The sequence below is a fragment of the Kryptolebias marmoratus genome, linkage group LG24 (genome assembly GCF_001649575.2).
Source record: "Kryptolebias marmoratus isolate JLee-2015 linkage group LG24, ASM164957v2, whole genome shotgun sequence".
Classification (NCBI taxonomy): domain Eukaryota; kingdom Metazoa; phylum Chordata; class Actinopteri; order Cyprinodontiformes; family Rivulidae; genus Kryptolebias; species Kryptolebias marmoratus.
This window is the reverse complement of record NC_051453.1, coordinates 15,241,504-15,268,560: the sequence shown is the minus strand read 5'-3', so window position 1 is coordinate 15,268,560 and position 27,057 is coordinate 15,241,504. Positions and strand designations below refer to the sequence as shown.

Here is a 27,057-nt window from a genome sequence, read left to right as displayed (position 1 = left end):
TATGCAAGGCTGAGGTGTAAGATGACACATAGAAAACGTGAAAATAAACCAAATAGTGAATGTTTTTTTTTTAAATCTAAACACTTTTATGTGCAAAAGCTGAAAATGTAGACAAATGTGTTGTTTTGCAGTTGCTGCAGCCATGTCAGACAGTAAAAGGCATTTCAAAGAAAGAAATACAAAAAAAAAAAAAAAAAAAAAAAAAAAAAAAAAAAAAAAAAAAAAAACAGGTGCACGTATAAAATACATTATTTCATTTATGGGAAAGAAAACTTTAACTTCCTGGTAGGTAAAAAAAAAGCCTCATTTACTGCCTGATTGGGGAAAAAATAAAATAATGTCACCACTGCAGGTTTCAACAACAATATTCAACATTATCTATTAAATATGAACTGATTCTTTTTTCCTCTCATCTGTTTCAACTGATGCAGACACTGGAGGAAAATACAACTCATCTGGTGCAAAAAAAAAAAAAAAAAAAGAAAAAAATCACTCTAAATGCCAAGCGGTGAAAATGTCAGGTGCAGCACAAGCACGTGCAGCTAAATGTTTACCCTCTTTAAATGCAAACGCCCCATGCAAATGAATGCATTAAACGCCTCCGGGCTTGAAAAAAAGTGAAAAAGAGAGACCTCGCTTTGTGTGTGTGTGTGTGTGTGTGTGGAGGTGCCAAGATTTATGTAGCCTCAGATTTATGCACGCCACAGTTGCACAAGCAAGCGGAGAAGGAGTCTTCCATTTGCGCGCGTGTGAAAGTGTGCGCCCTCTCATCTGCACTTGGAGCCCGGCTGTTTGATTGAGTGAAGGCCGGCGCAGCCTGAACACTCCCTCTAATGGAAGAGAGGAGCCCAGCAGCCCCCGTAATGCACTGACCTCAGAGCTGCCAGCCCGATAAGTGGCAATATGCTGGATCTTATAAAATTAACAAGGCTGAGCGACGGGGGAGGGAGATGGAGCTCGGAGGGGGGGGTCACCGCATAGCAAACCTATAGCTCTTTTAAAGAGCGCCATGTATGCACAGCGAGACTGTAGCTTTTCCCTGCCTGCGTTTTACAGTCACAGAGGCACGATTAGTAATTTATTCACCCATTTTGTGGCTTTTTTTTTTTTTTTTTAGGGGGATTTTTACAGGGGGAACGTTTACAGACCTCTTTATGCGAGATAAAACATCCTCGGAGGCGTTTTAATACCTTTGAATTTATGAAAGCTTCCTTGGAGGCTGGTGCTCGGGTAGGATGGCAACCAGCCAGCGCGGCTCCTGCAGGCTGCCACGGGAACATCTCTGCGTGCGTGTTCACCGGATGTTAAATGCGCGCTCGCATCCAACAGCGACGCTCGTCAGCTCTGTTTTGAGTAAACAGGGCCCCATTTGAACTGACTGGGTTTTAAATGCTCCGGAGAAAGAAAAAAGAAAAAAAAAAGGTGCAGAATGATGTTGGAGTAACTGTTACTGTCTCAACACATCCACATCTTATATAGCTCTGAGACTGGCTTTATTTTCACTGTAACCTCCTCACCTTTCTCACACCCCACCGGGCTGGTTGTGTGTGAGTGAAGCCTGTTTTTTTGTGTGCATTTTGCTTGTCTGTGTGTGTGTGAGCAGCTTTTGTCTGCTCACACTCCAGCAGGGGCTTCAAAGTGAATTATTCATGCGAGATTTGAATACATGCAAATTGTCCTCTCCCCTCTGCTGGCACAGATCCAGGTTACCTATGGCAACGGCGCCTTCAAGAAGCATCTCTTCAACCCTCCTCCTCCTCCTGCTTCTCTCAGGCACCCGCCCTCCGACCACGTTATGCGCCCAGTCGCATTGTTTCCATGTTGCAACACCAGGCTGGGTGGCAAGGCATCCCATAATTCACCGTCAAGGTCATAGGAGCAGAGATGGCGAGGTGGAGGGTGGGTGTGAGGATACCTCCATCCTGAGCCTGGAAGTACATGAAGATGGCGTAAAGCTTCTGGGAGAAGCTGCTGAGCAGAGATGTGACTCAGATGGGCTCGCAGCTCATATCTGATTCATTCAAAACAATAAAACGAGAGGAAAGAGAGGTTTGGACACGTTGTGTGCGTCGACCTCTTGTTTGGGGTCAGAAAAACTGAAATAAAAAGTGAGGGCGCCAAGAGGTGAAAATAATTTGGGACAAATTCGTAAAAGGAAGCAACATTTAATCTAAAATATTTGTTTAAATTTATTGTGTTGCAACATCACACGTGTTTAATTTTCTTGATAACACTGTAAATAAAATAAACAGTAAAAATGCTTAATTGTGTGAGTTAATTGTTAAATTAAATGCATAGAAAATGTAGTTTCAAATTAACTGCTATGTATTATTATGGGGATATAAAAAATGTGAATTTTTGTTAAATTTTTATCAGTTCAAATCGTCAACTTACGGTTGGCCTGACAACACAATTATATAAAATACTATATTCATATTTTGGGATTTTACAATGGCTGCATTTGTGATTTATTCTTGGTTTTTTTTTGGTAACGTGTAAATTTGTTCAATCTCTTTCTCTGAAGACACAAAAAACGCATCACTGTAATTAGTAGAATAAAAATAAGTAAACAGGAAATATCTTCAATTATTAGTAAATATTAAAGAAATGGGGAAAAAAAGTGAATAGACATAAGGTCAAGTTCAGGCCGTGAAGAGCTCGGCTGTAATCAGCTCCTGATGGTCCAGAGAGCTGAGGCAGGTGGAGCTGCTCAATGCTGCCACCTGCCGTCAGATGGGAGGAAAACAAGTTCAGAGACAAGAAGACATGCATCTTTCACTTCTATATGATAAGGCTCTTGAGTTGGATTTAATCACATTCTTTAAAATTTACGCCCCAATAAATGTCAAAGAACAAGCAGAAGACGTCGGACCTTCTCATAAGTGGGATTTTAAAGTTAAAAACAACAAAAAAAAAGTAGGTTCATTGTTGAGTAATGAATATTTCTCTGCAACAAGAAAAAAAATAAAACTTGAAAAACATTACATCCAACTTTAATTCTAAATAGAAAAATTCCCACAACTTCTTATTTTTTTTTAATTTAGCTCCTCTTATCCCATGGCTCCCTCTAGTGGACAAATCAACACATTGCTCTGAACAAACATTTTATTGCACAGTCATACTGCAAACATCTTTGGAGCAACTTTACCTTTAAAATAAAGGAAAAAAAAAACAGCATGACATCTCCTCTTAATGCATGAAGCTTTAGACTGAATTAAACAAGGCAGTCCAACTGATTAATAAAAACAAAACAAGTCTGTACAACAATGTGAGCACAGTACAAAAGATGAGACCTCCATGTTATGCAAATGGAGTCAAACCTGTAATATACAGTATATGTATTTATTTGTAATATGTATGACGAGCATCTGCTTATAAATGTTTGATAACATCGGTGTGCTTCCTTGCCTGCCTGCAACCTTTTCCTCCTCAGCGGCGGCGTCATAAAACCTCAAACTGCATAGTCACCTTTTATTTACATGAATACTCTGCATCATAATCAACATTATGACTGTTAAAGTACATTATTATTTCTCAAAATGAAAAAAAAAAAAATTAAACTCGCTGCGTTGATATCGGATTCTATTGTGAGAACATCTGATAAAGTGCAAGCAATTAATACAAGGATCACTCTGATCAATACATCGAGAACAAAGCTGTCGGTCCTTCTCTGTCATCTACCATTTGGATGATTTTCCAAACTACTTTTAATCCCAATCTACTCTGCTCCTCGTGTTCTCTGACTGCGAATGATTTGCCTTTTTGCAAAGTCTGCGATGATGCAAGTCTTTGTGCAGAACAGATCTCCTACCTGCTCTTCCTCCCATCTGAAGGACGAAGGAGCGTACGGCAGGACGGTCCAACGTGGGGCAGGGACTCGTCACCCCGTCGAGACGGATCAGTCCCTCGTAACGCTTCCCCCTATGCTACAGCTGTCCGGCTCCAACATGGTTCAGTGAATAAAGTAGCCCATCTGATGCAGCTTCAGCAGAAGGCCGTGCGTGACGTCGAACGTGGTGAAGCTAATCCCCACTGCGACGGGCCCTTTCACCCAGTTCATGCTCAGGCCTTTGTACAGTCCACGCCGGACTCCTTCCTGCGCCACGATCTCACGCATGGTCCCCAGTATGGTGAGGTAGGACGACCCCGTCACGCCGGCCGTCTGCATGCGCCGCCGCACCACATCCAGAGGGTACGAGGCCGACTGTCCGATCAGGCCTGCGCAGGCGCCGAAGGCCAGGCGCTCGTAGGGGTAGGGCTGAGGTCGCTTCGTTCGTTCTTAAAGCACACAGAACGCAAAAAAAAAACAATGAACGTCTGACAGATTGTGTTTTGAAATCAGCTGGAGCTGAAATCTGACATGAGAAGAGATCAGCACCTGCATGTAGCTTTTTGAGGGTCTCGTAAGTGAAGAATGTGATTCCTGCGTATGGGATGACACCCAGGATGGTGGGGGAGAAGCCTCTGTAAAGGGTCCTCACACCTTCCTCCTGCGAAATGCGCACAAATACGTGCATGATGTTACTGTACCTGTAGGAGACAAATGCAATAAACGTCAGGAATAATTTCTGTGCAAAGACCAGACTCTGCATTTTGAACAGTTTTTGGGAAACCCTTGATTTTGGTGCAAAGCTTTTAAAAAAGGCGAGATTGTCTTTTTAACACCTATTATAAAAACAATTAAAAAACAAAAACTAATTCTGTCCTTGCTACACTCTACTAATAAAAAAGCACCAAATTACACCATTCAAAATTATTCAGATGTTTTTGTTGAGTCATGTTACACATGACATCTAACGGACAAAACTGGATAATTCCTTGTTTGAAGGTGGTGAAAAAGTGTCTCAAGACTTTTGCACAACAGTGTACCTGAAGATGCATACACTGCACTACTACTACTACTATTCTTTTAATGCCCAGATCAAAATATTTGATCTACAAATATTACAATTAAAGTCACAACAAATTCTGCATCTATTAAAACTAAATAAACTATAAGAATTAAGTCAATATAATTATGTTAATAACTAATCTAATCAATCAGATCAATAATGCACAGCACCAGGAGCTGCTGTTTTTGACTGACATCACATCTAAAACCTGCCAGTAGACGCCAATAAACCGCTTCATCACAACGTTTGGGATATGAAAGCTAGCTTGGTTGTAATTTTGGGAATCTCGCAGCACTCTGACCGCCGTGGCAGATACTCCGCTCAGCTGCTTACATTTCTCTGGCAGTGACAGCCATCCTGGCTCGCACCATGTCCAGCGGGTAGGTTAGCATGGCAGCAGTCATACCGGCCAGAGAGCCAGCCAGGAAACGAGGGAAAGGAGGCAGAGCTCTGAAACAAACGGCACAATAGGAAACAATAAGCAACAATACAAGGTAAACTTTGTTAATGGTGTTTAAAACACACTAAACAGGACACCAGGTCTTTGAGTTTGCAGCTTAGCACTGGACTAGCACAGGTTTCCAACGCACAAAATAACAATAACAGTAGCAGAGACTCACAATTAAAACAACCAAACAATTAAGCATAAAAACATTATTATAAGAGCCAATTAACACAATTTGTGACTACAGTTTTTATCTAAAGTAACAATTGTGGTAGAAAGGTGTCATCAGCAATCTTTTTTTTGATTTAGGTCTCATTTGCACAACTCCAGACATTGTTTTCTTTGTTTATATATATTTTACTTTGCCCAGTTTTAACAGAATGTTATGAAATACCCACATCTCACCACTAGGTGGCGAAAACATCCACGTCAACAACATATCAGGCCATGAAGTAAAATCATTCTTAGCTTGGTTAAGGATTTTCTCAAAATAACTGTAGCTTTGTTTCTTTTCTTTACTTTTCTTTTTTTCCCTCTTGGATGCTGTTTACAATTTGCCTCTTTTCATCAATTATTACCCGCTTCAGCACAGGGTCAAAGTTCGTCTTGCGATAGGATTAGGATCAAGCAAAACAATGGAAGAAAAAAAAACAAAAAAAAACTCAAACGATCCATGTTGTTTCCTTTTAGAAGGCATAAAGTGATAGTTGGTGTGTGCAAAACAGGCCGCTGCGTCATCATTTCTGAAAAGCTGCACGTTTCCATACGAGTGTACACAAAAATAACATCTGGAACCCTGTTGTGGATGGGGCAAAAAAAACAACAAAAAAGCAGAAAATCTCTATTTTTAACCCCATCCAGTGTAGGGTAGAGAGGAGAGTAGCAGCAAGACTCTACTCACTTGCCCTGGAAGCCGTAGTAGCCCCCCAGCAGTTTCTTGTACTGCTCATGTGAGCAAAACTGGATGGCGGCGTAGGGCATGACCCTCACCATGGTGGCGGAGTTCCCCCTCCACAGACTGAGCAGCCCATCCTTCATGTAGGTACAGTAGATAAACCTGAAGGCCTCCTGCAGACACAGCGTGCAGAGAACAACAATAACTCACCCGCTAATCTGCTTAGCATGTCCGACAGAGCTGGGTGACATAATGAAGTTCGCAAAATACAGAGATCTTTTTATTATTGATGCATTACAAGAATAAACTGTTTGATATAAAGACTGAGCTATAAAAGCGCTATGTTGGGACTGTTTGCAATAAACATATGTTTCCTGCTTTCCTGAATAATCTTTTAAAATGAAGGTTTCGTAAGTGTAAGCTCTGATGCGGCAGGTCATAACAGTCGGTGTGCGGGGGGCTCGTGGTGATCGTTGCCCCGCTTATCGCTGCAGCTGCGTGCACAGCTGCGAAAACCTGCAATCTGTCGTCCCCGTCCCTCTGATAGGAGCCGCCCGAACTCACCTTTGCGGAGAATCTTTGCGAGGACACTGTGGAAACAAGAAGAGACCCAGAGTTAAAGACTCCACCCTCGTGTAGCTACACGTCTTCTAACAGGTTCAGCGATTCGTCGGCAACAGTTACAATACAAAGCGCGGCTAAACGCTCGGTTTATTCATATTAAAGTGTAACTAACACAACAGTAGATGTTTCGCTTTTTTATTTGTCAGAAGAACAAAAATGTTTCACGGAGCCGCTTTTTTTTTTTTCCCCTTGCCTTGAAAGATGATCTTGGTGCGGTCCAGAGGTGCGATGACAGTTTTGGCCACGGCTCCAGCGAATGCACCACACAGCAGGGATTCCGGGGCGGTCAGTCTGGGCCTCAGCTCCTGTTTTACACCCCCCGCAAAACAAATTTTCACACGTTACTCAGAAAGTACGACAGCACAACATGACACTCACGCACTGGCCACATTATTAAGCGAGAATGAAAGAGACGTTCTATCAGATGTTTCATCTCGTTTGTTGCTCGCGTGCAACAAAAAGAACAAAATGCTCCCCGCCTTCATCGGCCAGAAAGAGTTCCTGAAATAAAATGGCTACATGAGTGATAACATCACCTCACGCTTCAGGAGGCCTTCAGTGGGACGACCGAGCCCGGTACGCAACCCTGATAAGAACAGCACTGGGCATCAAGCTGATTTCATCACTTCTTGCCGTTTATAAACAATAATCAGCCCCAGCACACAGTGTAACACTTTATTTCTACGCCCGTGCATTTCTTTAAAAGGTGAGGCCTGCTTAGGACTAGCAGCCACCTCTATTTATGGCCGTGTATCAGCAGAGCCAGGCCCTTCCAGTGAACGTTCACCAGCAGCAGCCAGGCTGGACGGAGTGGGACAATAACAACACAAAGCAGCCTGAGTGGCAATCTGTGGCCTGGTTTAGGGTTCACCTTCAATAAACTGCTTAGTCACAATGACTGACAGGTTTATTTAAGTGAAATTCGATCCCAACAACATGCAAGTGGGTTCATGTTTTTGTATTTTTAGTGCACTGTCATGAGGTGCTCAGCTTTATAGACAGATTGGGTTAGTTTTTTTTTTTTGTTTTTTTTTTCAGGTTCCTCCCCCTCTGAACAACTTTTCCGCACCCAAAACTGCACTAACCTGTCCAAACAGGTTGTTGCATCTCCACACACACACACACACACACATATGAAGGAGGGGAGTGAATGCTCGCCTTGGCTTGGCTGGACGGTGGCAGGGTCAGCACGGTGGTCTGGGCCACGGGCAGGCGGCCCTGGTGATGGTCGTGCACGCGGTGGGCCATGTGCGCCTCTCAGAGACCCCAGCAGCTGTCAAGACACTCGGTGGCTTCACTCATCCGGGGGGTGAACTCGCGCTGCGGAGGATAAAAATGAGGAGGGGGGGATCAAAACAAAACACTTATGTCGCAGTTCCTCTCCGTGCCACAACATCGCTACGTGCGCGCTCTCACGCCCGTGCGCTCCTGCAGGAACAGCCTCGGCTTGTAAACAACGCAGCGCTGCATTAGCGCCAATCCGCTGTTATTTGTCAGAAAGCCGCACACGTCACCCCATATGTGTGCCAGCAATAGTTTCACATACAACGGCTGCAACCATACAATTTAAATAAAAGCCACGCCTAAAATTAAAAATAAAAACCCAAAAACTGTGGATAAATTTGCCTCGTGTTAGCATAAATCGCTCCACGTCTTACCGTCCGCTGCTGCTTTAAAGGAGTCCGCGTCTGTTTACAAATATGCGACGTGTGAAGTCGGCCAGCTGCTTCTTCTTCTTCTTCTACGCACACACCTCCTTGTTTGCACACGGGAGGCTCGTCCCTCGCGCTTATAAACTCGCGACGCGCCGTGATGTGGTGTGTTTTGCACGTCTCCTCGCGTCGCTGACGTCCCCGTTGGTGCTCGCCGAAGATAAGAGTTGGTTATTTGTTTACAATACAACGCCTGAGAGATTACATTCAGGTCGGGGGTGCAGCCTGCCTCGGCGCACAAGACCCTTCTGGATTCTCTCTAAACTGGGACAGTTTTCGCCTCTGTTTTGGACTACAATACCCACAAGGCCACTTGGCTCAATCTCGCGAGAGTATCTGCGACGTTGTGTTGCCATATAAGTTTAACGTACTCGGTATACTCTGGCGCTTTCTTTATCTTTTCATTCGTTTAAAACAAATTATTTAGTAAATGATCATTTTGTTTTAGACTGTAACTTTTTAGAAATAAAACTAAATACAAAAGGCTTTCAATCATCATCAAGGAACAATCTGGAGTCAAGTATTTCTACTTGATTAATGACACAAAGGCTCAACAAAACTTTTGGTTATTAGTTCTTTAATTAGGTAATCATATTAACACATTTAAAGACCTTGTTTGGTCTTTTGAAACGCTGGTGTGTTGATTTATTATCATATTTTATGATTTTTTAACCCTTTATTTTTAGTTTTGTTATTGTCTGTCTAACAAGTCTAAAAAAGCAGCTTTATATTCTGATAAAGTGTGTGACTTGGTCAACACACTACACAGACTGAAATACAAGAAAAACGCAAAACACATGGAACATAAAGTAGATGTTTTGCAAAAGAGCTAAGTCTAATTCAGTCAGGAAACAAGATCACTACAGTACAGTAGCAAAACAAATGGTAAAACAAGCTAAACAAAATTAAACACGAATAAAAAAGGAAATCTATTACAATGAAAAGCATTGTGTAATTTAAATAAACAAAAACAATTTATTCCTAAATTGAGTAAAAATATTTGTTTCATTGAAATAATAAAAATAGACCAACTATTTTTGCGGTTACTTGGATGAGTAGAAAAGTGATGTAGGTATTTTGTTTTGCTGATATTTACAGGTGACTTGAATCGTTGTCATCAGTTTAAAAAACTTATTTTATGTTTTAAATGTTTATAAAATTGGAAGAAAAGTAAAAATGAGGACCAGACAAAGCCTTTCCTGCTGTCGTTTCTTTTTTCTTCTTCTTCCTCTCTGATAGCGAACATGGCAACCCGCGGGTCTGCTCACAGCGCTGAAAAACTTGTTGTTGTCTGGGAAAATGGCGTCAAACGTAGAGGCCCCGGATCGCTGGTACCTCGCCCTCCTCGGCTTTGCGGAGCATTTCCGAACCTCCAGTCCGCCGAAAATACGACTCTGCGTCCACTGTCTCCAGGCCGTGTTTCAGTTCAAGCCGCCGCAGAGGATCGAGGCTCGGACTCATCTTCAGCTGGGCTCGGTTCTCTACCATCACACCAAGAACAGCGATCTGGCCCGCAGCCACCTGGAGAAGGCGGTGAGGGGCGCGTGCGATCTGGGAAAGAGCGGGGATGCCGCGGAGAACGGGGACGGGTGTAGGCCGCAGGCAGGGAAAACAGCGAACGTCGGAAGTGTTTAAATCGCCGTTTGGTTAGGAAAGCTACACTTGTAAGAAAAACTCCAAACCTATGCTGTAGCGGCGTCTAATTTGGACAGATGTTGGTTGGGTTTTGGTTTTGTATCGGCCTCATTTCTGCTCATTCGCTGGTGTTAGCTAAACAAACTGCTCGTTCGGGTTATTTTAGGCTCCAAACGATAAAGCCGCTAACATTTCTTCGCCTTCTGCTTTACAGTGGTACATATCTCAACAACTTCCTCAATTTGAAGATGTCAAATTTGAAGCTGCCAGCATTTTGTCTGAACTTTTCTGCCAACAGGTAAGCCTTTAATAATATCTGAAACAGGGGATAGCCATCACAGATTTCCATGTAGCCTCACAGTGATAGCCATTTAGCCTTCATAAGTGCTTTCACGAGATGACTTTATAGAGCCTGGTCAAGTTATGTATTATGAGGTATTAATTGTTGGTCTCTCTTTTTTATGATTTTTTTTTTTCAGAATTTGGTGGACTCTGCAAAACCCCTGCTGCGTAAAGCCATCCAGATTTCCCAGCAAACACCGTACTGGCACTGCAGGCTGTTGTTCCAGTTGGCGGTATGTGTTCAACACGCACAGCTTTGACTTTAGTTACTTAAACTAGATCTAAACGTGCAGCAGTCAAAAATAAAATAATAAAAATTCTGGTGGTTAGTCTGAATGCTGTTTGCTGACAGATGACCTTGGTTTGTGTTTACTGTTGGCTGTGTTTGTTTGCCAAATCACAAAAAGAGCATTAAGTGCTTGTTTAAGAAAAAAAAGTAATATATATATATATATATATATATATATTCTTCTTTCAGCAACTTCATACACTGGAGAAAGACTTGGTGTCAGCGTGTGACCTTCTGGGGGTCGGAGCTGAGTACGCTCGAGTGGTGGGCTCAGAATATACCAGGTAACTATCCCTGTGGTTGTCATTATTACAGAATTTCTGCTTTTTATTGGATAGCATATTTTATTTCATTAATCTTGGGTGCAGAAACCAACATGTTTATTGACCCCCGTAGAAGAGTGAGTTGTTTTAGCTGTTATCCGTTTGGTTGCTGTATAGAACATATATGCGGCCACACTAAAAACGCACCCAAAATGATCGGAGTAAGTAGAATAACGTCACTGCGAACAAAGTTGATTTGACGCTTTGTTTAATCCAGATTGCTGTGTACTGCTCGGTGGACACCGTGTTTCACAAGGACGCTTATTACTGTCACACAACTTGCTTGCGCCACTTTATGTGCAATGGAAGGTGGAGGAAAGTAACTGGGGGGAGGGGATTAAAAAAAAAAGAGAGAGAGAGAGATAAAATGCCGGAATTTAAAGACTCAAGAAAAGCAAAAATATACTCAGCTGTAAGGTCAAAATACCTTACCGCTAACACACAACATCGCGGAGGTGCACGCTCCGAAACGGAACTCCCTGCAGATAAAACCTGCCTTCAAGGTTAGGCCGAAAAAAGGTGCAGCAACCTGAGATGTCATGCACAAACTGGAGTTAAGAGTAGGGAAATGTCAGCCGTCATAGCACACGGCAGATGTAATATCGCGCCGTGTCTTTACGCAGACTTTCAGCTCCCCTCATAAGGAAATTAAGCCTGTTCTACTGACCCTGACACGTCCTTGTAAAAGAATCCACGAGCTGTTGGACTTCAGCCCATCCAGCGTGCGGGACTTCTATTATCTCTGCTCTAATGATCAGCTCACCTGCCTTCAGACAAACTCAGCGTTGAAGCAGATTTTTTGTGTGAACTGGTGTCTTCGGCGAGAAAAAGTTTGGAAGAGCCGTCGCAGCGGGTGTGCAGTATATCAAGTTATTCAGTGGAGTGTTCATGTTTTATAGCTGCAGCCTTAATTGTAAAGCCGTTTGCAATACTTACAAAAAAAAGGTTTAACAGAAGGGAAAGACTTTGCCTTGTAGACTCTTTACCTCATATACAAACTTATCGTAAAAACATTTATCTTCAATGTCTGTTTCAAGTCCAGTGTGAAGTCATTAGCATCCATTCAAGATGATTTAAGCTCGTTTGTTTGCAAAATTTCAAAACAAATCTTCCATTTTCACATAAAAGAGGCTTTTCATCAATGCTGAGTACTTTTTAATCAGTAAGTGCTTGATGTGATCATGTTTTAAATCATTTTCCTGGACCATAATGTGATTTTTATTCCCTTTTCAGGGCTTTGTTTCTTCTTAGTAAAGGAATGGTGAGTTTTCTTTTTCGATTTTTCGATTTCCCTGTTTGTGCCATTTCACCGCTGCGCCAAAAGATTTTTTTTTTTTTTTTTTTGGTGAAATTTTTGACTTTGTGCATTTCATTTCCAACCTTGCAGCTGCTGCTAATGGAGAGGAAGCTCGGCGAGGTGCATCCTCTCCTCACACTGTGCGGAACTATAGTGGAAAACTGGCAGGGAAACCCGATCCAGAAGGAGTCTCTGAGAGTCTTCTTCCTGGTGCTGCAGGTCACACACTACCTGGATGCTGGACAGGTCGGGGGTCCACTCGGCACGATCGGTCAAGCTAATGGTCAGCAGGCGTACGTGCACACAGGGCTTATGGAAATGTAAAGTTCGACTCTTTCCTCCCTCCAGGTAAAGAGCGTGAAGCCGTGTCTGAAGCAGCTGCAGCAGTGCATCCAAACCATCTCTACGCTCCAGGATGATGAGATCCTGCCCACTAACCCAGCAGATCTCTTCCACTGGCTGCCCAAGGAGCACATGTGTGTCCTCGTATATTTGGTAATGCTCATTTTCTCTTCCTTTGTTGCTTGAAAGCTCCTTTTTTGTTGTTGTTTTACCCCAGATTTGCAGCCCCGGCTTCTACAGTGCGGTTTCTGCTTGACCGTAGCTACGGGAATACAAACTAGTTTTTGCTTAGTCGCACACACTTGGCTTTTAAGCTCACTGCCAAATATTCCTTTCTTCGTGTTGCTTAGGTTCCATGTAAGATAAATCTTACTGTTGTGAATGGTGGTGTTTGTGGTTTCAGAACATCAACTTCAGTATACCTAAAAACCTTTTTAAAAATATTTCTTTCCCCTCATTTTTCAGGTGACTGTCATGCACTCCATGCAAGCAGGCTACCTGGAGAAAGCGCAGAAGTACACAGACAAGGCTCTTATGCAACTAGAGAAACTTAAAAGTGAGAATCGGTCATTGCGTCGTGGCTGCCTTCGTCATGTCCAGCTTTGTTTCGTTTAAAAACGGTACAAAAGTAATCAACGGATGCATGTTGTTTTTCGTTTGGTCCCATTTTTTTAGTGTTGGACTGCAGTCCCATCCTCTCTACCTTTCAAGTCATTCTGCTGGAGCACATCATCATGTGCCGACTCGTTACGGGCCACAAAGCTACGGCGTTACAAGAGGTACTTTGTTCCTTACACCATGATCGCCTCAGACTTTTATCCGATTAAAATATGTCACATCAAGACTGAACCCCCCCACACCCCCACACCCTCCCAAGGCTTGGCCATGTCAAAGCGCTTGACGGAGTCTTGTTTCTGTGTGTCCAGATCTCGCAGGTTTGCCAGCTGTGCCAGCAGTCCCCCAGGTTATTCACCAACCACGCTGCTCAGCTCCACACTCTTTTAGTGAGTAGTTTTCGATCAAGGCTCTCCTTTCATTCGCGGGGGCGTTCTTATCTAAGAGTAATCGGTGTCCGAAAGAGACAGAGCTCCTCTCAGGCAGGCACTGGTTTCTGTTAATCTGATGATCTGTGTCGGGACCCTGGTGATTTTCCGTAAACATTTAAACCAAATGCAACAACAACACCATTGCCAACCTTTGTATCAAGTTGTCATGTGATGGTTTCAGAGGAATCACATTATTCAACAAAATAGCACACTCGTTAATGTGTGTCTTATCTTACTTTTATGCCACATCTCAACGGTCTCTACAGCACTTGAGCCATAGAACCGAGGAAAGTACTGAATGTTTCCTGGCATTTAAAGCGAGCGGTGCTGCAGCAACTCCTGTAATTAAGAACATTGAAGGTGGAGTGAGCAGTTGTGTTTTTTTTATGTAAATTACTATCTTTGTTACTGTAGTACACTTAAACGCTTTTGAGGAAAAAAAATCCAGACTCCTGATTTTACACCGATTTGTAAAATGTTACGTTTATCTAACCAAGTTTTAACCAAGTCCCTCTATGAAGAGTTGTACCTCTCTTGGTTCTGTCTAATCTCATGCTAGTTTGTAAATCTCGCACACATATAGTAGTTATTTTGACTGATTTGAATGTTTGAATGATGCCTCTAAACCAGTGGTTCTCAAACTAAGCTTTCAAAGTACCACTATTATGACAGGCATTTAAGAAACTGTGCCACAAGCTTGCATTTATATTCGACATAAACAAGCAAACTGGCCAAATCTCTAACCCCTTGATGAAGGCTGCAGATTAAGATGGATGCCTTTTCTGAGAACACCGCCACCTTCTTCCTTCCTCCTTCCCAGAATACAAATTCGAGATGATTTGAATGACATTTTCCTCACCGTTTTGCATCTTTTGCAGGTACTATAGAGACTTCACCAGTTCTGCTTCAGTCACTACCAGCTCATCACCCGCTCCAGTTTTTAAAGGGGATTTAAAAAATTTAACCACACGATTTAGTTCCAATAGTTTCCATTTGGAGCCAAGATTGTAATTTGCTTGAACCACTCTGTTTTTTAGCTCTACATCGCAGTTCAGCTTACAGCAGTTAATTAGCTAATTTAACTTGGGAATAGTTAGTACCAAAATAAGTACCACTTAAGGGATCCCGAGTACCACCAGTAGTACTTGTACCACAGTTTGAGAGCTATGCTCTAACCAGGTAAATGTAAAGTGTGTCCTGCTGTTTTAATTAATTTAAAGGGAATGTTTTATAAGTTCAGAGATTTTAAAATTAGGTCTTTATGATGAAAACATAGCGCTTCATGATCAACGAAGTTGATTCGAATGAGTTCCTTGATATTTACATTATAGCTAAAAAGAATTTACAATTATTGTTGCAACAAAAACTAAATGTTTTAAAATGAGAGTGAATAAAAAAAAAAAGCACAGATCTGCTGTGGGTTATTGACAGCAGTTAAAGTTTAATGTCTCACTGCAAGGACTGCAAACTTTCGAGCAACACGTGTGTCCGTCTTTTAAGTAATAATAAATGCAGTAATTCAGAGTGTCCTTTCTCCTCCTGTCTGTATCTCCCAGGGTTTGTACTGTATCTCAGTGAACTGTATGGACAATGCTGAGGCGCAGTTTACCACAGCACTACGGGTGAGTCCTTTTGTGTCCTCTCCTCACACCTTGTAAGCTCCCCCCACCCCCCAATGTTATAATTTCTTCCTTTTGTTAAAAATATTTTCTTCTGTTTCAGCTCACCACACACCAGGAGCTGTGGACGTATATCGTAACCAACTTGGCTAGCGTGTATATAAGGGAAGGAAACCGGCACCAGGAGGTCAGTTATGTAGCAATTTTATTTATTCATTAGTTTGTTTGATGGTAGGAGTGAATTACAGCTAACCACCTATTAAACTGATTTATTAAAGTTGTCATTATCCACCAAAAAGCAAAGACATTCCCATCAATGTGTAAAATACAGTTCTGTTTCATATAGGCAAAAATGATGTTGTCTTTACAATATATCTCCACCAGGGGGTGCTGACAAGCTCTTGTTTTAACTGTTTAGTAGATACAGATTAAGGAAAACATAACTGGGACTTCAAAGTTATTATTGAGAGTTTTAAATTAGATACAGGAAGAATTAAAATAAACGTTCTCAAAAAGAATTAAGAATATATATTTTGTTCCTCCTAACAAGTCTTTTGTTTTATTTTCCCTCCAGCTATACAACCTTCTGGAGAGAATAAACCCAGACCACAACTTCCCAGTGAGGTAGGCTTTTTATTATTTATTTATTTATTGTTTGTTTGTCTGTGCGTTTGCAAAGCAATATGACATTAATTCAGTGTGTTGTTTATTTTAATAAATGTGAAATATCTGTATTTGTTTCAGCTCCCACTGCCTCCGCGCCGCAGCCTTCTACATCAGGGGTCTCTTATCCTTCTTTCAGGGACGCTACAATGAGGCAAAGTATGAAAACCTTAAACCTTCAGCTCCCAAAGGTTCCAGCGCACCCAAAGATGCGCCTTCTCCTGATGGCTGCTTTTTGTCATGTGTTGCAGACGCTTCCTAAGAGAAACTCTGAAGATGTCCAACGCAGAGGATTTGAACAGACTCACTGCATGCTCTCTGGTTCTGCTGGGCCACATTTTCTACGTACTGGGCAACCACAGAGTAAGACTGAATACTTGGCCAACGGGGCTTGTGATCACAAGAGAAAGAAAGGGGAAAAAAGCTGGATTTGTTTTAATTTGACTTGACTGTGAATGTTTAAACACAAGATCACCAGGACGAAGCATTTTGGTCTCTTTTAAATGAATTACATTCACCCTCTAAAAATAAAGGGAGTCTGTTCATTCATCCATGTTTAAAAATCCAGAGCTAGTCTAGACACCAGGCTGCTTAATTCAGAAGAGAAAAATACAAATTGAGCTTCAGCATTGATGCAAATTAAAAGTTAAAATAAACTAAAAAGAGCTTTTATTCTCCTGTGTACGTTTTAAATAACACGTACTCCATCTGACTGTTGTTTAAAAACTACACTGGTGATCTGTTAACACATCAGTTTGCAGGAGAGACTAATGTTACATCATCTGTGATAAATTGTTTATTTTCCACTGTGGTGCTACAGAATTTCCCCCTTTATATGGAGCAAAGCGGCTGCAGCAAGCCTTTTGTGTGCACTCATCTTAGATTATTTTCTTTTACAGGAAAGAAAATAAACCATAATAGACAAAAACTGAATCTCCACTCGAAGGCGAGGTAGATGTACGATGCCGGTTTACAAGTGAACAAGCTCCTGGAAACATTATAGGTTTTCCAATGTTTATTGTCAAAACTTTACACGGTGACGCTGCGACTGCAGTCGCAGTTTAGATGAGGTGGCAGAAGATGTTGAAGTCGCTGTAGCGTGTGTGCCGTGTCACTAGCTGGCGCTGTGATTTGTATTTTTGTGATTTGACGATGATCGCAGGCGCTTCAGTTTTCGATCACGAGAACAGTCGCATCCAGAACGCAGAATACACGAGCGTTCATTTGGAGCACCGATGAGGTCGGGTTACTTTAAATTACAAATCTAAGAGGATCCCTGAAAATGTCATCTGCACATGTGCAGAAAATTGGATCTTTCCGTAAAACAATGCAGGTAGTTTCGAGAAACTCCCACTCTGAGACCTGGAATTAAAAGGTTTTGGTGTCAGGGAATCTGTTAGCCATCATCATGTAGGTGAATGACCAAAATGCAGTTATTATTGCTGTTATATGTTAAATTTAAACTAGGACTTGTGAGGCACCAGGCTGCGATCTTAATGTTTTCCAGTGAAGACTTCCCAACTGCAATCATCTATAGGTATTTATTTAGGAATCAAACCATTAACATTTACCCCATTTGGTTTTAGAACCTGCTCTTGATGAGTTTTAAGTATACGACTGATTGTTGTTTTTTTTTTTTGTTTTGTTTTTTGGCAATTATTCTTAAAACAAGAAGTGGTTTAAAGAGCAGCTACTTGCCAAAGCCATTTACTCAGAAACGTCTGGTAGTAGTGGTCAGTTTTCTAATAATCCTTCCAAGTGTTCCCCTTCCTCTTAAGACACCCTCCATTGCTGGCTGTGAAATGCTTATTCTGTTAGGCCTCAGACACCATATTAAGATATGTAACTGTTGACGTGTCCTCTCTAAATACAGTTGCAAGCTAGCTTTGCTTCAGTCAATAATTGTAGCAACACTTCTACTCTAACAGATGGATTTGAGACTACGTATTATTATTTTTTTAAAGATGTTTATAGATGATAACCCACTTTTGTGATATTCTGCCCAACTCTAAATCGTTTTTCCTTTCCTTTTTAGGAAAGTAACAACATGGTCGTACCAGCCATGCAGCTGGCCAGCAAGATCCCTGATATGTCTGTCCAGCTCTGGTCTTCAGCCCTGTTAAAAGGTACTTGGCTGATTCTTCCCTCATTGCGACAAAACGGCATTAATGTTTGATTGAAATGTCTTCAGAGCATTTCAGAGAAAGTACGAGCTTTGCAAATTGTCTCCACTGCGGGTAGGCTCGGCACGCGCCTCTGATTTGTGCGCATAGTTGACAATGCAAGCTGTGTTTCTTTTTTTTTTTTTTCTGCGTTGTGCTCGTAGACTTGAACAAAGCCCTTGGAAATGGCAGAGACGCCCACGAAGCAACGCAGATGCACCAGAACTTCTCCCAGCAGCTGCTGCAGGACCACATCGCCGCCTGCAGCCTCCCCGAGCATAACCTCATCAGTGTACGTGATGCCGATCGTCACACGCCGCGTCACTTTTCACCGCGGTTCTTTAACGCGCCCGCATTTCTGTGTGCTCTTGTGCTTCATTTTACACTGTGTGTGTCTTACAGTGGACGGACGGCCCCCCTCCGGTCCAGATTCAAGCGCAAAACGGTCCGACCACCAGCCTCGCGAGCTTGCTATGAGGCCCCTTGTGTTCCGTGTGATTGTCTCCGGTAAATGATCACAAACAGCAAATCGATGCCTAACAACCCGCTATCCAGAACCTCTGTAGCTTGAAAGGATTTTAACAAGTGACAGGATGGACCTTCACTTTACTTTAGCTTCTCAAGATTTCTTCCTGATTAACTCCTATTAATTTTCCTTTAAGTTGTAAAACAATAACATGCGCCGATGGCGTGGACGCGTACGGGACATCGGATCAGGTGTTGTTCAAGAGGACTGAAGGACACATGGCGATGGATGACAAGACTTCATTGCCTCTCATATAGGGAACCCTTTCTTCATATTTCCCAGGAGTGTTTTTTTTTTTTTTTTTTTTCCATTTCTTGGAAAAATATGGGTTAGATAGGGAGCAGTAACAAAAAAAATGTAGAAGAAATTAATTTATTCGTGTTGCTATTTTTGTAACTGTTAAATATTTTACACCTTGCCTTTCTTTTGTATGGATGCCGTTTTTGTTTTGTTTTTTTCTTTCCCGCGCATGGAAGATATTGTTGCTGACTCCCTGTACAATAGTTCTTGAGCTGAGTTGCTAACATTAAATTCTTGATCATTTTTGCACAGAATCCATGGTAGGAAACTTGGAGACTTGTAACTTATTTTTTACAGAATATCAGTTTTAAAAGTCTCATTTTTCACATTAGCAATGTTTTGTTTTGTTTTTCTTTTGTTTTCTTCCCAGACCATACAAAACTCACCACGTTCAATAGATGCGTTTAAAACTAGTGGAATTTATATCACTAATACCCTAAAAACATGCAGATTTCACTAATGTATTTAAGTCTCCTGATCAAGTAATACCTGTTCATGTATTACTTTTTTGCAAACCTTATCAAGACTTTGAGCTTTTTTCGAACATTGAAAACAAAAAAATAAGAATTTATTTTATTTTTGTTATATTTTAATTTGTCTTGATAGTTCTACTAAATGGTCTTTTCACAATATGTTTGTATAGATTTGCCACTTGTTGAACCTTTTATTGTACAGTGACATTTTATAAATTCAATTTAGTAAAGTGTGATATGTATTTTAGCTATTCTATGTAGGTATCTCAACGCTTGGTATTTAAAGCACTGTAACGAGTGGACACACAGTTTAAGCTTGAGTACTAGCCATATTTTATCCAATGCCTCTGTTTTTATTTCTTACATTGTTTTCAATAAATTTCCAATAAAAGTATGATTGAAAATTTATCAGTTTAACGACTTCCCTTTTACTCTAATCCTGATTGTGTCTCATTCCCGAAAGGTGGATACTAGAGGACAATGGGGAAGAAATGCTCCGGTAGGAATGTCCAAGAGTTTGATTAGCGATGTATCTGTAAATGTAACCTAAATCTGTAGGGCTTTTCGAGTTCTAATCAATCATATGACGGACTTACAGGGTGTTAATTTCATTGAGTGTTGCTAATGTGTGCCTCCAGATTTTGTTGCTCGAATAAATGAGTATCAGATCACAAAGAACTGGGAATTTTACGGAGGGGCATACATTTTGTTCTGCTGCATTGTGGTTAATAAATGACTGGTTTCACAAGTTTGCTTGTCCTTTTAGGATTGAAAAAAAAAGCTCCCTTGATGAAAAGCAAAAGGGCTCTAAGGAGGAAGGAAGTCCTGTTGGTTTGTTTTTAAGCTCTTAAGGCCTTTTTAGAACATTTGAACAAATTTTAAAGACAGTTTTTTGCCACCACAATCCCATAAAACACATTTCATCAGTATATGTAGGACTGAACTTCCCTTTTCTTTTGTCTTAAACAGGTTCGACTTCACAAAGGCTCCTTACTGAGCTCGTTTTTGCATCCTAAGTGGTTTTAATACTGCATAAATGTAAAGCATGCTATGGATAAGATATTACTGAGAATGTGGCTCTTATGGCATAGATAGTTATGCATGTCCTTATTTTTGTCTTTATTAAGTCCACGTAGAAAAGGACAAGAAGGTTGGACGCTGTTATCCCTCCTCAACATCCAGTAGCATCATGAAACAGAAATGGAAAAAAGAAAAAAACAAACTTTTAAACTCCCAAATTAAGTAAAAGCTGGTCTGTGTGGATAATTGTCAATCAGAGGCCATAACTACCCAATCAGTCTGACCAGTGCTTGCAACAAACAAAGAGAAGTGTTCTGTTAATGAGGATAGTCTACATGTTTCCCACATTGATACTGCATTTTGTAGTAATAGAAGATGTGTTAGCCTGGGAACAAAATGCACATCAGAAACAGGCAAAGACTGGGTGGCGTCACACAGCCATCCAAAGGTTTCCAAAAAAGAAGGTTTTGTAATCATGTCCCCATCAGTTATTAACCTTTGGTATAATTTAGTACAGTTCATAGAGCTAGATTCATTGTTATACCTGCTCAGATTGATAATAAACCCAGATGCCACCCTCTTTTAATAAGACACATGGCAGCAAAAGCAGAAAGTCATTAATTTGGAGATGCAAAATGTATTTTATCCCTGCAGCAGTCCTGGGCGCATGTATTGTTCAATGTCTTTATTGATACTTTGAAAAACCGGTGCCTTTAAGAAAGTAGTACAGTAAAGGAAGCTGCCTATAAAAACCTCCAAATGTGCGAAGACCTACAAAATACTGTCAAAGGTGTGCATGCCAAAACTGGGTACAGAAATTATATATAAACAAACTCAAGGGCAAAAAATTCGCCCACTCCGTCACTTCCGTCGAGTAGTTCCAAAATACAATTTTTTTCTTACGTCTTAGCACTTAACATTTCCGAGGTGTGTATGAACGCAGCATGACGCCGCCTGTGGTGGCTCATTACATTATCTGGCAACCGGAGTGGCAGCGGACAGAAGAGAGGGGATCCCCGGGATTTTTTACGCCAAAGCCAGCTAAATACATCAAAGAAGTGAAAATTGCTGGGGAACTCGACCAAGCTGCCCCTGTACTCCGTAAGTTCGCCTAACTTTATCTCAATATCACGTAATCTCATCCGATATCTTAAATTCCAATTAAAATGTGACGATGACGGAAGTTTTTTTTTTCTCTGTCGGCGTTAGCTCAGCTAGCATAGCTTGATCTTAGCTAACGTGCAAGAGGTAACAGTTTGTGTGTCGCTACACACACACACACACACACCTACCCAGCACAGACTGCTCTCAAAAGTAGAGGAATATTAACCAAACTTTTCCGATCAAACTTCTATTAGGCTGCCCCACTGTTGGTGAATAAAGAAAGTTGTCCGCTGTGTTTACTCCTAATGAAGCTAAAATAGTCCTAGTCAGAAGTGGCATTTCTCGGTGTAATTACCGCTCGGTTATTGGTGAATACATCTAGCGACTGTTTGCAGACGACTGACCAGGGAGTTAGCGTTAGCAGGCTAACTTAGCTTGCTCGTTAGCTCGCCTTGTAATACCCGCTGCTCCGTGAGACGGGGGTCATTGTCTGTCGTGTATCGCTATTTGGAAGTGCAGAAACACCCACGGCAAACACATTACGATTCGCAATAACACGTTTGAAAGGGACGGGCTGCAGGTTTCCAGCGATTCAGCGAGTTATCTCCGGAACCGCTGATAATAATTGTGGGCTGATTGCTCGTCTTATTTAGCCTCCGGTTTAGTAGCCGGACAGATGGACAGGTTGTTGTTGGGAAGCCAAGTTAGCATCCCGATAGCTTGTTGTTGTTGATGATGGATTAGATGAAAAAAAATGCGCTATATTCTTCGGGGCTAAGTTGCGCCACCTAAGTTTATGAACACAATAAGTCGTGTTGCCCCAGGATATTTTAAGCCCCCACCACCACCCCCTCCATCGTTCATTTTAACCGTGGACGTGTATGGTTTGGGCTCCGTAAGCCACTGATCTCATAACTTTGTCAGATTAGCTCAACCGTGAAAAGACTTTATGGAGGCGTAATGGTGGACGATCAGTCGGTGTGTGTGTGTCTGTCTGTCTGTCTGTCTGTCTTGCTGTCTGTCTGTCCACGACGGCTTAGTAGCAATCACCCACGCCACAGTAAGAAAACTAAACGCCTACCTTTTGCATTTACTGGAAAAAAAAACAGCGTTTAGTCAGATTCATCTCTTACTGTCACTACTCCTAGCCGGGCTCCTTGAGGTCAAACCTTTGAAGGCATTTTCTCTGCTTTTAATTAGTTATTATTATTATTATTTTTACCAGCTGTAAAATGCTTAACCATTACAGTGCGTGTTTGTGGATGACTTCGGGCTGTCAGCTTAACTTACAGCAGACAGGTCGTGGTGTTTGAGAGGTCACATCAGTTTCAGGTGTGTTTTGAAAGCCAAGACAAAGTGTTTACCTTTCTTCTTCTTCTTCTTCTAAGGAACTGCCCTCTATTTAGATCAAGCAGACTGTTGGCACCCTTGGCTGGTGAAAGAGGACATGTGTCGCTTTGCATTTTATGATGTGCCTTGGAGTTGCCTGAGGAGGGGTCCCTTTTTATACCAAAAAAAAAACCAACTACTTCTCCTGAGTGTGATGTAACCAGACAGGCATGAGCTCAGATCCTCTTATTCTGCAGCAATAAATTTGAAACTTAAAAATACGTGTGCACTGTTCACTCATCTTTTTGTTTACTTTAGTTGTTCTCAAGGTTACCTGATTAGTGTTTGACGTCGTAGAGATTCTCGTGGTTCTACGTGCCTTGAATTTTTATTTCAAATCTGGAATTTAACCCAGATTTTATTTTTACTGTAACTTTCTTTTTTTTTACTTGTGGTATGACGTTCACAGTTAAGTCCCATTGCAGATGAGATGGCTCAGAAGTAAAGGGTTATTACACACTTTTTTTTCTTAAAATAGTGTAGCTGAAGTACCTCCATCTATGTATTGTGACTTTGACTGTCATACTACAGATCATAAGTCCTTATGAGTAGGAGCTATATATACATATGCCCTAATAGCAAGTGTTGGGCTAACGAATAAATTCAAGCTTGTGTCAGTGTGGATGATAAAAAAGGAAACCTCAGTATAGAAGTCCTAGGAATTATTCCACAACAATTTCATCACAAGATTGAGTTAATATATGCTTATTATTATTTATGAAAGTGTATTACATTGTGTTTAAGATGGTGCTGCAGACAAAATTAAGCAATTTTTCAGGCTTTGGAGACACTTTGCATTGTGAAATGTTTTGGCCATCTTATTGTCTAGTACAGTAATGGGCAAACAAAACTGTCCAGTGAAAGTAAATAAACATATTGAAGCAGCAGAAAGAGAGAGAGAGAAAAGCTTTATCATGGCACATAGTCAAATGAAGCCAGTATTGAGGAAGATCAAACTTGTAAATAGAAGTTCAGGGGGTGCAAATATCTAGACTCTCATTTATTGTTTTCATGAATATGAATACAAACAAACAGTTTATGCCATCGAGTTGTGATAGTACGTCATATAGAGTCTAACGTCAGTATCGGTATCTGTTTTCCGAGTCAAACTTAGCTAAGGTACAGAAACTATCCTGCGAAAAGCTTTCTCAGATATTTCAGAAAGAAAAACTGTGGTTGTCCTCGATAGAGACTGGTGCTCAGTTGGGCCACTTTTAAGAAAGGTCCACTTTGAAGCTCTTATTATAGTTTATCTCATGTCAGTAGACAAACCACAGCAAAAGTATTTATATAAATTATGTTAAAATGAATAGAAGAGTTAAAAACAAATGACTATCACATAGTTTTGGAGATGAGCAGTTTTTAAAGATTTCCCCACAGTGCAGGTCAGAGTAAAAGAAGGATCCTGTTTTCGTTTTCTCCATTGCAGTCATGCAAAGGGTTGATGCTCTTTGTCATAGAACATCTTACTGTAACGACCCAACTAAATAAAACAACAGGATAATAAAATGATACAGGACAAGTTAGTTGCATGCACATGACCTGTACATGTAACTAAAATTAAAAGTGTAAGTTTTTTTGTGTCTTAAGTCGTCATTTCTCCAGGTTACCTGTTTATAGATTTTGTGCTTGTGTGTCACCCGAAGAGATTTAACAAGAATGCTTCTGATCAGTTTTCATACTCTTTGAGAAATGGCCTCTCTGTCAGGTTATTCTAGCTGTTGTTCCAGATGTCAGAAGATAGGAGTCAACGTATTGGACAGGAGTAACCACCCAAAGGCCTTGGGCAATTTTTTTTTTTTTTTGAAGCAGCAGCAGGGAAAAGCTCTAAACTGTAACCGACTTAACTATTTTCTTGTTAACCCTGTCGAGCTTCGTCAGGCATGGCTGTTAACAACGTGACCAGCCTTACCTTTTCAGGTGTTGGATGTGTACTGATAGGGTTTTAAAGTGATGGCACTTTAGGGGTACTTTTATCTTTGATTCTCACAACTTCTTTTAGATATACTTACCAACAATAACCCTTGTGTTTACCATTAAGGCTGCACAAGTTATAGATATCATGTTCCGTATGCTCATAATATTTTTGGTCAGTCCAACAGACTCACATCAGCCTTGATGTCCACACCTGGTTTAGATGATAGAGAAAGCGAGGACTGAGGATTTATCGCGACTGATATTGTCATCGCTATATTAAACTATAATATCGCATGTTACAAGTTTTCCTAATGTCATGCAGCCTTATTCACCATCTCCACATTCAGCTAGGAAATTTGCTGAGAGCCTCAGGATGGAGGGACTGCTGTAAAGGTCTAAATGAGTTCAAATCATGGCAGATATGATACAGTGGGCTCGCTGAGGCAATCCTTTGTTCTGGTCCTAATGAATGTGCAGAACATTTTGGACAACTCTGTCACTAAGTGTTTGTATGACATAATTGGGGATCCCTGTAAAAAGCAGATGAAGTGATTGCTATCACTTGATGATAAGGGCCACAGTTCAGACAGCAGTGGATATTTGTTAAGGCTACTATAACGGTATGACTGGTCACTTATGTAACTACATGTCTTTAACTTTTGATAATGGCTGCTGGTTGTTTTGATTTTTGGAGCCAACCATCATCTCACACATACAAGTGGCACTAATAGCAATCATAGTTTTTGTCTTCATTTTGGGTCACAAGTAACAACCTGCATGACTGGTTTCCCTGAAATGACTGGTAGTGCTTGAAATGGTAGATGTAAGCACATTTACATATTATTGAATAGAGCTGGGTGGTATTTTATTTATTTATTTATTTTTTGTTAAGCCTCCATCAAATTATACAGCGGTTTATGGTATTACTGACCACCTAAAGTAGGGGTAGGCAACCCTGTTCCTGGAGAGCCACTATCCTGCATGTTTTCCTTGTTTCCCTGCTTCAACACACCTGATTCAGTGGTTAAATTACCTCTTCATGTTCTGCAAAAGCCTGTTAATGACACACTGATTCAAATCAGGTGTGTTGGAGCAGAGAAACAAGTAAAACATGCAAGATAGTGGCCTTCGAGGACCAGGATTGCCCACCCCTGACCTAAAGGTTTGGAATGTTATCTTATCGCAGCATGTAATTTACGGAGATTGAAGGGTTTGTAATATATTTTCACCTTAACTTTTGCAGATTAAAGATGCAGCAGACAAGTATTTTTGTCCTAAATATTGCATCAGAAAACAAAGTGATTTAAACAACAAAAACATGACTTGAACAAAGTTCATAGAGTCACAGAAACCTCAGAAGGGTCAGCCTGTCACCACTAAATATTATTTTTAAAGGCTGATAACATTACAGTAATACTACAGAATCAGTATGTCATATTTTTTGGTCTACTAGTATTGGTCTATTCATGTCTGTGTGATAAAATTGTTAAATTTCTGCCAATTTTGCGCATCACAGGGTCTTCATACTATCCAGTCAGTTCTGCCTTTGATTGTTTTTCCATGCCGTGTCCCACTGCATTCTCCACAACAGTAACAAATTGCCCAGCGTTAACTTTTTTCAGGTTCTTGAGTACGCTACACCCTTGTCTTCTGTCTGTGTCGGCTGCTGCGGAAAAAATTCTATATCACGATATGGATAATTTTATATCACGATAACGATATATATCACAATATACCCCAATTACGTACGTTGTCAGTTATTCTCTGAAAAATATGAAAAAAATAATCTAATTTCTTACCTTTTTCAAGCTTTATTTCTAAGTGACATTTAACTGAACTTTCACAAATGCGATCCGCTGCATTTTAGTGCAGCAATATATATGTACCTGTTACGACGTAACAGTATCAAATGACAACAGACTCTATTATCTTCGGCCGGCTATAGTTTCACTTTTCGCAACTTTCCCCGGCTCTTTCACAACTTGCTTGACCTTGCACTTTTTGGATTGTTAAATATTCTTTTTCGTGGTTCTTCTTTAAGT

The 27,057-nt window shown here is 41.0% G+C and overlaps 3 protein-coding genes and 1 long non-coding RNA gene across 5 annotated transcripts in view; 3 read left to right on the top strand and 1 right to left on the bottom strand.

Moving 5' to 3' along the window:
- LOC108230722 overlaps positions 1 to 2,156 on the top strand; it is a 50,616-nt gene extending 48,460 nt beyond the window's left edge. Inside the window, exon 5 of the long non-coding RNA XR_001808370.3 lies at positions 1,700 to 2,156. This is a non-coding gene — a long non-coding RNA (uncharacterized LOC108230722). The remainder of the gene's footprint in view (positions 1 to 1,699) is intronic.
- Positions 2,157 to 3,090: 934 nt separating this feature from the next.
- LOC108230721 (mitochondrial coenzyme A transporter SLC25A42) lies at positions 3,091 to 8,844 on the bottom strand. Its single transcript, XM_017407161.3, has 8 exons — positions 8,515 to 8,844; positions 8,015 to 8,176; positions 7,050 to 7,161; positions 6,797 to 6,822; positions 6,239 to 6,405; positions 5,226 to 5,342; positions 4,379 to 4,530; positions 3,091 to 4,278 (listed from the first exon to the last, which is right to left on the bottom strand). Exons 2-8 carry the CDS (start codon positions 8,102 to 8,104, stop codon positions 3,953 to 3,955), a joined length of 990 nt encoding a protein of 329 aa, XP_017262650.1. The 5' UTR covers positions 8,105 to 8,176; positions 8,515 to 8,844; the 3' UTR covers positions 3,091 to 3,952.
- A 906-nt stretch (positions 8,845 to 9,750) lies between these two features.
- mau2 (MAU2 sister chromatid cohesion factor) lies at positions 9,751 to 19,993 on the top strand. Of its 2 annotated transcripts, XM_025003999.2 has the most exons (19): positions 9,751 to 10,101; positions 10,418 to 10,501; positions 10,683 to 10,778; positions 11,024 to 11,118; positions 12,391 to 12,418; positions 12,545 to 12,700; positions 12,803 to 12,949; positions 13,262 to 13,352; positions 13,472 to 13,575; positions 13,723 to 13,800; positions 15,399 to 15,464; positions 15,565 to 15,648; positions 16,036 to 16,085; positions 16,206 to 16,283; positions 16,376 to 16,487; positions 18,160 to 18,250; positions 18,451 to 18,578; positions 18,689 to 18,793; positions 18,949 to 19,993. In XM_025003999.2, exons 1-18 carry the CDS (start codon positions 9,868 to 9,870, stop codon positions 18,761 to 18,763), a joined length of 1,797 nt encoding a protein of 598 aa, XP_024859767.1. In that variant the 5' UTR covers positions 9,751 to 9,867; the 3' UTR covers positions 18,764 to 18,793; positions 18,949 to 19,993. The 2 variants fall into 2 exon arrangements, with proteins under 2 accessions (XP_024859767.1, XP_017262893.1); XM_017407404.3 differs by having other exon boundaries at positions 9,754 to 10,101; positions 18,689 to 19,993.
- A 1,530-nt stretch (positions 19,994 to 21,523) lies between these two features.
- Positions 21,524 to 27,057, top strand: part of gatad2ab (GATA zinc finger domain containing 2Ab) — a 24,724-nt gene continuing 19,190 nt past the window's right edge. The window contains exon 1 of the mRNA XM_017407408.3: positions 21,524 to 21,706. The gene's annotated coding sequence lies outside the window, so the exon portion shown is untranslated. The remainder of the gene's footprint in view (positions 21,707 to 27,057) is intronic.

Excerpts from the sequence above, each read along its gene's own strand:
- mau2 (XM_025003999.2), top strand. The coding sequence starts at position 9,868 with ATGGCGTCAAACGTAGAGGCCCCGGATCGCTGGTACCTCGCCCTCCTC. Across the intron at positions 10,779-11,023 it reads GGCTGTTGTTCCAGTTGGCG|CAACTTCATACACTGGAGAA; the intron begins GTATGTGTTCAA and ends TTCTTCTTTCAG. Across the intron at positions 15,649-16,035 it reads AAGGAAACCGGCACCAGGAG|CTATACAACCTTCTGGAGAG; the intron begins GTCAGTTATGTA and ends TTTTCCCTCCAG.
- LOC108230721 (XM_017407161.3), bottom strand. The coding sequence starts at position 8,104 with ATGGCCCACCGCGTGCACGACCATCACCAGGGCCGCCTGCCCGTGGCC. Across the intron at positions 4,531-5,225 it reads GCTGTCACTGCCAGAGAAAT|GTACAGTAACATCATGCACG; the intron begins GTAAGCAGCTGA and ends TGTCTCCTACAG. Across the intron at positions 4,279-4,378 it reads CCTCAAAAAGCTACATGCAG|AACGAACGAAGCGACCTCAG; the intron begins GTGCTGATCTCT and ends GTGTGCTTTAAG.